The sequence below is a fragment of the Anticarsia gemmatalis genome, chromosome 20 (genome assembly GCF_050436995.1).
Source record: "Anticarsia gemmatalis isolate Benzon Research Colony breed Stoneville strain chromosome 20, ilAntGemm2 primary, whole genome shotgun sequence".
Lineage (NCBI taxonomy): Eukaryota > Metazoa > Arthropoda > Insecta > Lepidoptera > Erebidae > Anticarsia > Anticarsia gemmatalis.
The window spans coordinates 2406978-2418366 of record NC_134764.1 but is presented as its reverse complement, the minus strand read 5'-3'; the positions used below and the strand labels follow the sequence as shown (position 1 = coordinate 2418366).

The window sequence follows — 11389 nt, the reverse complement described above, 5'->3', positions numbered from 1 at the left end:
CCCGCAGCCCACTTATAATAATAACATACAATATTTCTCGATAGCTAGCCGTTTGTCGATAGTGGTAGAGAATCGCGCGTCAAGAATTTTGCTAGGCTCCTGTTTTTTCTAAATAAATAAATTTCTATGTATTTTATTATATAGCGTGATTTTAACAGTCGTTAATACCCGTTACTATCGATTTCAAAATTAATCAAAAGCATCCGCTTGACGCGATGATCGCACAAAGTTTGTTGACAGCTAGTTGTAACGAGTCAATTGTAAAAGGAAATTGCAATATGTGAGGCTTAATAAGTATTTTGTTATAATTTATAATTAATTAAAATACTCATCAGGTGAAAATTTACAAGAATTTTAAGGTAATCGTTTTGAGCTCTACTTTGTTTGAAAACTATTTTAAAAGATCGCCGTAATTGTTTTTTTATACTGTACAAAAGTCAACATAATATTACCTGTAGTAAAAATAATAGTGTTCCCATACAGTCTAGCTGGTCGAGACACAGAGATGCGCCAGTCATTATTGACTCGCTCCATGCTGAGTGACGCTACTCCGAATATTCTTGAGAAACGTAGAGCAACGCCTAGTGCTCCTGATACTATACACTCATTATGTACAGGGGGATGCATCGTTACTGAAAGAGGGTAAACAATACCGTGTACTATAGAAGGGCTTACGTCAATACAAGTATCGTGTCGAATATTTTAGGTGTTACAATAGTATTATAATGACAAGTTATATGGCTGAGTTGTATGGCTAATTGATTATTATAATAAATGGTCTTCTAACTTTGTCAGTGAAAAAAAATATTTAAGTAGTAGTAAAATAAATGTTGTTTCAGCGCCAAATAAACTTGAAGTTATTGATAGATTTTATCTTGATTAATTAATTTTAGATTAAATTAAATGATGAGTAATATAATTTCAAAGTTAGTTTTTTTTTTGGAAATTGTTTCCTTATTCGTTTGACTTGACCCAGGTTTCGAACCCAAATTGTTATTTATTTAGTTTTATTATTTACTAACAAGAAGGCCAATACTATATCTATCTTTAGGATTTAAATATTAACAATATTTTAATACTTTAACTATTAATACGAAATCATTCAAATCAATATAAGAGTATTCCGAAAAGCTGATTACTGCTTGCGGTACAATCGTTTGACATTTAAAATGACTACAAAATTAGTTTTTACGGAAGACGCTAGGGGCGCTGATCAATTTTTCATACGAAATGATACGTAATTACGTTCTTGGTTCTTGACAGTGCTTGGAAATTGCCTTTGTACTTGCTATAAAATATATTAAAGAGTTAATATGACAAAATGTATGTAAAAATAATCATTATTCTTTTCATGAAATATTCATAGTAACTAATAGTAAGAAAATATATTTGTTAAATAAATGTTGGTTGAGTTAGTTCATTAGTTTATTTACAGGGTCAATTCAATATCAACATTCTGGTCCCATTTCTAAGAATAAAAGGTACAGTAAATTATTTATACATTTCTAAATAAATACCAAGAGGCTCTCTTTTCAAACAAGGAAATTTCCAAGTACTGAATCATTTATATCACGAATAATAGAACCACATAATATATGTGGAAATAAATAAGGTCTGCTATAATTAATTGTGTCTACACACTGTTAAAATATCACCCATGCCTTGGCGAGCACATAAAGCTGTCGAGCCTGCCCGTGATAGATACATGCAAGGTCCATTGGGTTATGAGAGTGATGGAATAGAGAATCTATTGTAATCACAATACAACATAAAGTAGTTCTAAGACACGGTTTTGTACAGTCGGTACTATCGGATAGAATTTAAAATTTGCTGCAAAAAATAGAACCTACGGCACCCTCTACAGGCGCTGATCATATTTTCGTACAAATGTTATATTTATTTCTCTGCACACTGTAGCTAAATATTGGCTTGAAGAACATAATAGAAAGATTCCAGGCGAGACGGTATTTTACATTTATTAATTCAATATTGTTCTCTTTATTTCAGTAACAAGATGCATCCCCCTGTACATAACGAGTGTATAGTATCAGGAGCACTAGGCGTTGCTCTACGTTTCTCAAGAATATTCGGAGTAGCGTCACTCAGCATGGAGCGAGTCAATAATGACTGGCGCATCTCTGTGTCTCGACCAGCAAAGTTGTATGGGAACGCTATTAATTGTATTGCAGGTAAAATACTTTTACATTAACCATATAATTGACATTGGGTTGCAATTACAAACAAATCGAAAACTACACAAAAGTACTACAGTTGCAATTCCTAATATATTTTCCAATAAGATATGGAATAAACGAGTAAAACATTAGCCTTAAAGTTTAAAAAATACAAACAAAACTACAAACTGCGTTATTTGCAATCATCTTGTGACAAAACCGAATTCACAGAAACGGATACTTAGATCCAAAGTATAGAATGAATAATAAAACTATAAATAAATAATTATTGCCTTCGTCGGCATAGTAAAATGCTGACGAAGAAATGAAGGAACATTTTTCACCTGTTTTAAGACTATTGCGTACCGTACACATAATAAAAGAACATCGGGTATACAAGTACAAAAGTCTTAGCATTATTTTACACAAGTTCAATTTCAGTATGCAGCTGTATTTTTCAGTATGTAGAGAGTGCGCAAATTCTACCTGATACCATTAATCATCATGCAAAAGATGCACATGCTAATAATTTCTATTGCAGCGTCTTCTATGTTCATCGCATTGGCTAACGACGCAAACTTACCTACGGAAGTAAGGAAGTACTTTCAGTCAGGGTCCCGTATCGTCGCCACGGTGATAACAGTGACCATGGTGTCATCTGTGCTGTTCTCTGAAGTCTTCACCGGAACGAACAGGATGCAGCACACCATCGCGAGCTTGGCGCAGATACAGAAGGTTTTATCTTAAAGGATGGAAAAGTTATTGGTTATGTTTATGCCTAAAAATACTTAAATACGGAAACTGCAGACTGATGATTCCAAGGTTTTGCTACATTATTTAAGACTGTATATATTTGAATCCTTGTTGTTCATAAAACCTCTGTGGCACTTTTTATCAATATCGACTATAAAATTGTCAATAATATTTCATTGAAATTTTTTAACTTTGCAAAAGCCATTTTCTGTAATTATTTTTTAATGTTAATGGTTGCAGATCGATTGTACTCATTGTAGCAAATTGCCCGCAAAATAAACTTAAGATTCTGAGACTATTTTAAAAATACGAAATCCTATCTTTAAGCCAGAAAGTAACAAAGGAATTATAAATTAGATGTCCATTTCAGATAAACACAGAACTCAATCAACACGAGACTCCTGGGTCGCATGAAAGAATCGAATGGTTCTTGGTCACTTGGTCTCTTATTATCGGCAACATTAATGTACTAGCGAACTCTGCTTTGCTCACCTTTGACATTATTAATACCCCCGTGAAAATCGGTATGTAATATTGGTTTTAACGCTTATCTTGAAATTGCTACTAAACAACATAGAGACCAGCTTTATTCACGTGCAAGGTGCGCGGGTGGCGGAGGGAATAAAAAAAATTGAATTTAAAAGACTTTTTACTAGGCATTTAGAAACCTATGCACAAGACAGTTGCCTCGCTGTTGCGGTTACTTCATTTAAGACATACTGGGAATTATAAATTTTACTCTAGATGTATAATTTAGCTTTCTACTAAGTTGTTAGATTATGATGTACCTATACCTACTTCATGAAAAAATTTAGCTGCGATATCGGCTGTTGTCAATAAAGGTAACAGTCGTTAAGCCATGTTAGAGCTCTTCCAGCAGCCTTGAAACTAGGTTAACTATAAGAAATAACTATAAATTCAAATACCCGATGTAGCACTTGTCCTATAAAGCTTTAAATGATTTAATGTCATAAAGAAAGAAGATATTTTAATAATTGATTGGTACTTTTTATTGCAGAATACTTACAACTGTGTTATTTAACGTTTCAAATGCAGTTGGTAATGATGCACTCATTGATGCTGCAAGTCTCGCTCGTGCATATCAAAGTACTTGCTACATTCGAGCACCTCAATGATTGTCTGAGAAGCAAGTTGCGACAATTACGTAAAGGAGGTCAGTATACTAATGTTTTACTGTGGAATTTTGAGTCTGTAGATAGTTTAAGAATCATAAATAGTAGTATGATTCTCTGCAATTGGATCCATCGAGTATCGAGAGCTTGACATTTAAAATGCACTGCCAAAAAGTTTCTACGACGCCCGTTAGAGACAAAAAAATAATGATTTTTTTAATGAATGTGAAGATGTGTAATGAGCAATATAAAATTACCTAAAACTTATTTTCTTGTACAGACATACCCCAGTCACTTTCTGAAGAAATCCCCGCGACCATACATCGTCTCGGTATTCATTATTGTACTATCGGTGACATAGTACATCAACTGAGTGACTGCAGCGGCTTGTTACTGGCGACCATGATCATATCCTTTCTAATGCACTTCATTATAACATTCTTCAATCTATATATAAGCATTTGTAAGTAAAGCATCGTTTTTTAAAAACTACGGTAGTCCTGTGGTCTAAAGCTTTGAGATATCTTGCTCATTGCGCTACCCATGAGGACCAACTCTTCACGTAAGTCAAGATAATATCTGAATTATTACAGCGTTTCTTTACAGTCGGTACTAATGAGTATCGAGAATTTGGCATGTACCAAACAATTAGTTCCTTCGGCACCTCCACCCTAGTCTCAACCTTCTAACTCCGGGCAATCTCTGAGATATTCTTAACAGGAAAATTCAGAAAAGATTTTTGGCTCCACAAAAGATCTAAACCCGAGTCCTTTGCGCGGCAGACGCATACACTACTGTATGCTCCATAGACGTAGTCACTTAATTAGCCAAATACAATAGAATTGCGGGCAGCAAGTAGTGGTAAGTTAATTAATAAATGATTGAATGTGTTTTGCAGACGGAGATGACCCAGACCTTTTTGAATCAATGATTCTGGTGGCGTGGGTCATCTACCACGCGGGTAACTTGTTGATGATTGTCGAGCCGTGTCATAGGACTTGCCAACAGGTGAGGTTGCACTATATTATGATCCTAAACAATCCTTGTCATTTATTATTTACACAAGAATACTTACAGGTTACAAATATATTTAAACTAAATTATATTATCTAATATATACAAAAATCTAAATATAAAAAAAGGAAAGAAAAGAAAGGTCTTTGTCATGATTCATAAGACCTAACGCCTATTATCGGTATTGGCAAGTAAAAAGCTCGTTTGACATCTCTAAACGCAAACGAACACTATCGCAAACTTTGTTTTTGCATGCTTAAAGACTCGTCAACTTCCCTTTTGGGCGTTGTAGTATGCCAAAGCATAGTTTCCGATAATGTGGGCTTTCATAAAAAACTGCTAAAGGATCCTTTTCTTTATTATAATAAATGGTCTTCTAACTTTGTCAGTGAAAAAAAATATTTAAGTAGTAGTAAAATAAATGTTGTTTCAGCGCCAAATAAACTTGAAGTTATTGATAGATTTTATCTTGATTAATTAATTTTAGATTAAATTAAATGATGAGTAATATAATTTCAAAGTTAGTTTTTTTTTTGGAAATTGTTTCCTTATTCGTTTGACTTGACCCAGGTTTCGAACCCAAATTGTTATTTATTTAGTTTTATTATTTACTAACAAGAAGGCCAATACTATATCTATCTTTAGGATTTAAATATTAACAATATTTTAATACTTTAACTATTAATACGAAATCATTCAAATCAATATAAGAGTATTCCGAAAAGCTGATTACTGCTTGCGGTACAATCGTTTGACATTTAAAATGACTACAAAATTAGTTTTTACGGAAGACGCTAGGGGCGCTGATCAATTTTTCATACGAAATGATACGTAATTACGTTCTTGGTTCTTGACAGTGCTTGGAAATTGCCTTTGTACTTGCTATAAAATATATTAAAGAGTTAATATGACAAAATGTATGTAAAAATAATCATTATTCTTTTCATGAAATATTCATAGTAACTAATAGTAAGAAAATATATTTGTTAAATAAATGTTGGTTGAGTTAGTTCATTAGTTTATTTACAGGGTCAATTCAATATCAACATTCTGGTCCCATTTCTAAGAATAAAAGGTACAGTAAATTATTTATACATTTCTAAATAAATACCAAGAGGCTCTCTTTTCAAACAAGGAAATTTCCAAGTACTGAATCATTTATATCACGAATAATAGAACCACATAATATATGTGGAAATAAATAAGGTCTGCTATAATTAATTGTGTCTACACACTGTTAAAATATCACCCATGCCTTGGCGAGCACATAAAGCTGTCGAGCCTGCCCGTGATAGATACATGCAAGGTCCATTGGGTTATGAGAGTGATGGAATAGAGAATCTATTGTAATCACAATACAACATAAAGTAGTTCTAAGACACGGTTTTGTACAGTCGGTACTATCGGATAGAATTTAAAATTTGCTGCAAAAAATAGAACCTACGGCACCCTCTACAGGCGCTGATCATATTTTCGTACAAATGTTATATTTATTTCTCTGCACACTGTAGCTAAATATTGGCTTGAAGAACATAATAGAAAGATTCCAGGCGAGACGGTATTTTACATTTATTAATTCAATATTGTTCTCTTTATTTCAGTAACAAGATGCATCCCCCTGTACATAACGAGTGTATAGTATCAGGAGCACTAGGCGTTGCTCTACGTTTCTCAAGAATATTCGGAGTAGCGTCACTCAGCATGGAGCGAGTCAATAATGACTGGCGCATCTCTGTGTCTCGACCAGCAAAGTTGTATGGGAACGCTATTAATTGTATTGCAGGTAAAATACTTTTACATTAACCATATAATTGACATTGGGTTGCAATTACAAACAAATCGAAAACTACACAAAAGTACTACAGTTGCAATTCCTAATATATTTTCCAATAAGATATGGAATAAACGAGTAAAACATTAGCCTTAAAGTTTAAAAAATACAAACAAAACTACAAACTGCGTTATTTGCAATCATCTTGTGACAAAACCGAATTCACAGAAACGGATACTTAGATCCAAAGTATAGAATGAATAATAAAACTATAAATAAATAATTATTGCCTTCGTCGGCATAGTAAAATGCTGACGAAGAAATGAAGGAACATTTTTCACCTGTTTTAAGACTATTGCGTACCGTACACATAATAAAAGAACATCGGGTATACAAGTACAAAAGTCTTAGCATTATTTTACACAAGTTCAATTTCAGTATGCAGCTGTATTTTTCAGTATGTAGAGAGTGCGCAAATTCTACCTGATACCATTAATCATCATGCAAAAGATGCACATGCTAATAATTTCTATTGCAGCGTCTTCTATGTTCATCGCATTGGCTAACGACGCAAACTTACCTACGGAAGTAAGGAAGTACTTTCAGTCAGGGTCCCGTATCGTCGCCACGGTGATAACAGTGACCATGGTGTCATCTGTGCTGTTCTCTGAAGTCTTCACCGGAACGAACAGGATGCAGCACACCATCGCGAGCTTGGCGCAGATACAGAAGGTTTTATCTTAAAGGATGGAAAAGTTATTGGTTATGTTTATGCCTAAAAATACTTAAATACGGAAACTGCAGACTGATGATTCCAAGGTTTTGCTACATTATTTAAGACTGTATATATTTGAATCCTTGTTGTTCATAAAACCTCTGTGGCACTTTTTATCAATAACGACTATAAAATTGTCAATAATATTTCATTGAAATTTTTTAACTTTGCAAAAGCCATTTTCTGTAATTATTTTTTAATGTTAATGGTTGCAGATCGATTGTACTCATTGTAGCAAATTGCCCGCAAAATAAACTTAAGATTCTGAGACTATTTTAAAAATACGAAATCCTATCTTTAAGCCAGAAAGTAACAAAGGAATTATAAATTAGATGTCCATTTCAGATAAACACAGAACTCAATCAACACGAGACTCCTGGGTCGTATGAAAGAATCGAATGGTTCTTGGTCACTTGGTCTCTTATTATCGGAAACATTAATGTACTAGCCAACTCTACTCTGCTCACTTATGACATTATTAATACCCCCGTGAAAATAGGTATGTAATATTGGTTCTAACGCCTTTCTTGAATTTCCTACCAAACAACATAGAGACAAGCCTTATACACATGCAAGGTGCGCGGGGAGCGGAGGTAATAATAAAAAAATGATTTTAAAATATTTTTTTCAAGGCATTTAGAAATCTATGCACAAAATGGCTGCCTCTTTGCTGCGGTTACTTCGTTTAAAACGGACTGGGAATTATTAATTATACTCTAGATGTATAATTTAGTTTTCTACTAAGCTGTTAGATTAAGCTATAGCTATACATGAATAAATTGAGCAGTATTGGTATGCAATATCGGTAGTTGTCAATAAAGATAACAGCTGTCAAGTCATGTTAAAGGTATTTCGGTTTGCATGAACAGCCTCGAAACTAGCCTAACTATGCAAAAAAAAAGAATACCCAAACTATCACTTGCCCCATAAAGCTTTAAATGATTGAATGTCATAAAGAAAGAAGATATTTTAACAATTGATTGGTACTTCTTATTGCAGAATACTTACAACTGTGTTATTTAACGTTCCAAATGCAGTTGGTAATGATGCACTCATTGATGCTGCAAGTCGCGCTCGTTCATATCAAAGTACTTGCTACATTGGAGCACCTCAATGACTGTCTGAGGAGCAAGTTGCGACAATTACGTAAAGGAGGTCAGTGTACTAATGTTTTATAACGGAACTTTCAGTCTGTAGATAATTTAAGAATCATAAATAGTAGTATGATTCTCTGCAATTGGATCCATCGAGTATCGAAAGCTTGACATTTAAAATGCACTGCCAAAAAGTTTCTACGACGCCCGTTAGAGACAAAAAAATAATGATTTTTTTAATGAATGTGAAGATGTGTAATGAGCAATATAAAATTACCTAAAACTTATTTTATTGTACAGACATACCCCAGTCACCTTCTGAAGAAATTCCTGCGACCATACATCGTCTCGGTATTCATTATTGTACTATCGGTGACATAGTACATCAACTGAGTGACTGCAGCGGCTTACTACTGGCGACTATGATCATATCCTTTCTAATGCACTTCATTGTAACATTCTTCAATCTATATATAAGCATTTGTAAGTATAGCTTCATAGACTTTTAAAACTACGATAGGTCTCTTCACGTTATTCTTCACGTTAGTCAAGATAATATCTGAATTATAAGCGCGATTCTCTACAGCCGGTACTAATGAGTATCGAGAATTTGGCATGTAGTGAACAATTAGTTCCTTCGGCACTCCCATCCCAGTCTAATCTCCTAACTACGGGCGATCTCTGAAAAATTCTTAACAGGAAAACTCCGAAAAGATTTTTGGCTCTACCCAAGATCCAAACCCGAGACCACTGCGCGGCAGACGCATGTATTACACTACTGATTGCGCCATATAGGCAGTCACTTAATTAGCCATATACAATAGAATTGCGGGCAGCAGTAAGATAAAATAATTGAGTGTGTTTGCAGACGGCGATGATCCAGACTTTTTCGAGTCGGTGATTCTGGTGGCGTGGGTCATCTACCACGCGGGTAACTTGCTGATGATTGTCGAGCCGTGTCATAGGACTTGCCAACAGGTGAGGTTGTACCATATTATGATCCTTGCTAAACATCCTCGTCATTTATTATTTACACAAGAGTACTTACAATTTACAAATATATTTAAACTAAATTATATTATGTAATATATACAAAAAACTAAATATAAAAAAAAGAAAAGAAAAGAAAGGTCCTTGTCATGATTGATTAGGCCCAATGCCCATTATCGGGATCAGCAAGGAAAAAGCTCGTTTGGCACCTCTACACGCAAGCGAACTATATCGCAAACTTTGTTTTTGCATGCTTAAAGACTCGTCAACATTCCTTCCGTCAAGTTTCCGACAATGTAAAAAAATGCTAAAGGATCCTTTTCTTCACCGATGCCGATAATGGGCGCCGAGCCTAAAGCACTTACTATAGTTAGATCTATTGTTCATATGCGAGAGAAACATCTGCTAAATGATGGCATACTAATGGCAATCCGCAGGTGACCCGCACGAAGCACTTGATAAGTCAGTTGCTGCGCTTCAGTCCGGCGGAGCACTACTCTCTGATGTCAGAACTGGAGCTGTTCTATAAGTATCTGATGTCCAGCGAGATCGTGTACACTCCGCTCAACATGTTCAATCTGAATAGAAGTATTATTGCTGCGGTGAGTTAGGGCACTTTTTTAACGCGACAAGTAGCTAACAGTACCTCGATTTTCAATCACTATCGACTACCGACAACCGGCTAGCTATAGAAATTTTGACATTTAGAATGTACTGCCAAAAGAGTTTCTACGACGCACGTCAGAGGCGCTGATCAGACTTTCATACAAAATTCCTCGATGACGGGTTGTCGGACGGTTGTCGGTAGTTATAGAGAATTGTAGCTCGATTCTCTACTTCTATCGACTACTACTTTTGACGTACTTGTAAATGTTAAAGGATTGTAGCGGGTGTAAAAAATCTTATTTACTTGTGTTTCCACTATACTATAGTTTCAGTTGTTCATGCTAATCTAAAAATAATGTAAAGAAAGTGTTTGGTTAATATAAAAATATCATTTTGATTTCAGATCTTGGGCAGCATCACTACTTATATTGTGGTCATAATACAGATTTAAGATGGTTTATAGTATAGTTGTGTATTGTGTCATTAATTAGCAAAAATAAAACCAGTATAAAATGATTGTTTTTATTTAAAAACCCAAAATATGTAAATCTAGCGTCTGCCAGTTTGCTTGTCTCAAGGTTGGGGGTTCGAAGCTCGGGTCGGGACAAATGCCAGACAAAATATTGTACGTGTCCATTACAGTTTTATGACTTACAAAAATGAATTTTAATTGTCTATTTGACATGTCAAATAGTTTAACATTAATAAAAAAATGGCATGAGAAGAAACTAAAAATAATTATCACAGCGAACAGAATCTTGTGATCAAGATAGCAACTGGGACGTCATAATATTTTTATTATTTTCTATCATTTGAGTTTATCTAAAAATATATTATTTGAACCCGTTACTGCCCATCACGATGTTTTCCTTCACCGTTAGTACAAGTGATAACTATTCCTAATACACACATATATAACTGCAAAAAGTCAATGGCCTCGGATTCGAACCATCGACCACTTGCGTGGTAAATGCAAACTTACAGCACTTCACTATCACAGATCATAATTAATTAATCACGATAAAATCATTTAGTTTTAGTTTATTTTGTGCTGAAATAACATTGATTTTACTATAACT

General features: G+C 34.4%; 2 protein-coding genes across 2 annotated transcripts; both read left to right on the top strand.

Annotated features, from left to right (window-relative positions):
• The first annotated feature begins 505 nt into the window (after window positions 1–505).
• LOC142981868 (uncharacterized) lies at window positions 506–7589 on the top strand. Its single transcript, XM_076128006.1, has 9 exons — window positions 506–642; window positions 2008–2189; window positions 2716–2909; window positions 3298–3451; window positions 3946–4101; window positions 4341–4523; window positions 4959–5073; window positions 6676–6857; window positions 7384–7589. The coding sequence occupies exons 1-9, from the start codon at window positions 506–508 to the stop codon at window positions 7587–7589; spliced, it is 1509 nt and encodes a 502-aa protein (XP_075984121.1).
• A 1376-nt stretch (window positions 7590–8965) lies between these two features.
• On the top strand, window positions 8966–10761 carry LOC142981867 (gustatory receptor for sugar taste 43a-like). Its single transcript, XM_076128005.1, has 4 exons — window positions 8966–8969; window positions 9583–9692; window positions 10142–10306; window positions 10714–10761. Exons 1-4 carry the CDS (start codon window positions 8966–8968, stop codon window positions 10759–10761), a joined length of 327 nt encoding a protein of 108 aa, XP_075984120.1.
• Window positions 10762–11389: the final 628 nt, after the last annotated feature.

What these genes read in the sequence shown, in the direction of transcription:
- LOC142981867 (XM_076128005.1), top strand. An exon ending in GTCATAGGACTTGCCAACAG is followed by an intron (nt 9,693 to 10,141) that starts GTGAGGTTGTAC and finishes GGCAATCCGCAG; the next exon opens with GTGACCCGCACGAAGCACTT. An exon ending in ATAGAAGTATTATTGCTGCG is followed by an intron (nt 10,307 to 10,713) that starts GTGAGTTAGGGC and finishes TTTTGATTTCAG; the next exon opens with ATCTTGGGCAGCATCACTAC.
- LOC142981868 (XM_076128006.1), top strand. Translation starts at nt 506, where the DNA reads ATGCGCCAGTCATTATTGACTCGCTCCATGCTGAGTGACGCTACTCCG. An exon ending in TGCATCGTTACTGAAAGAGG is followed by an intron (nt 643 to 2,007) that starts GTAAACAATACC and finishes TCTTTATTTCAG; the next exon opens with TAACAAGATGCATCCCCCTG. An exon ending in GCTTGGCGCAGATACAGAAG is followed by an intron (nt 2,910 to 3,297) that starts GTTTTATCTTAA and finishes TGTCCATTTCAG; the next exon opens with ATAAACACAGAACTCAATCA.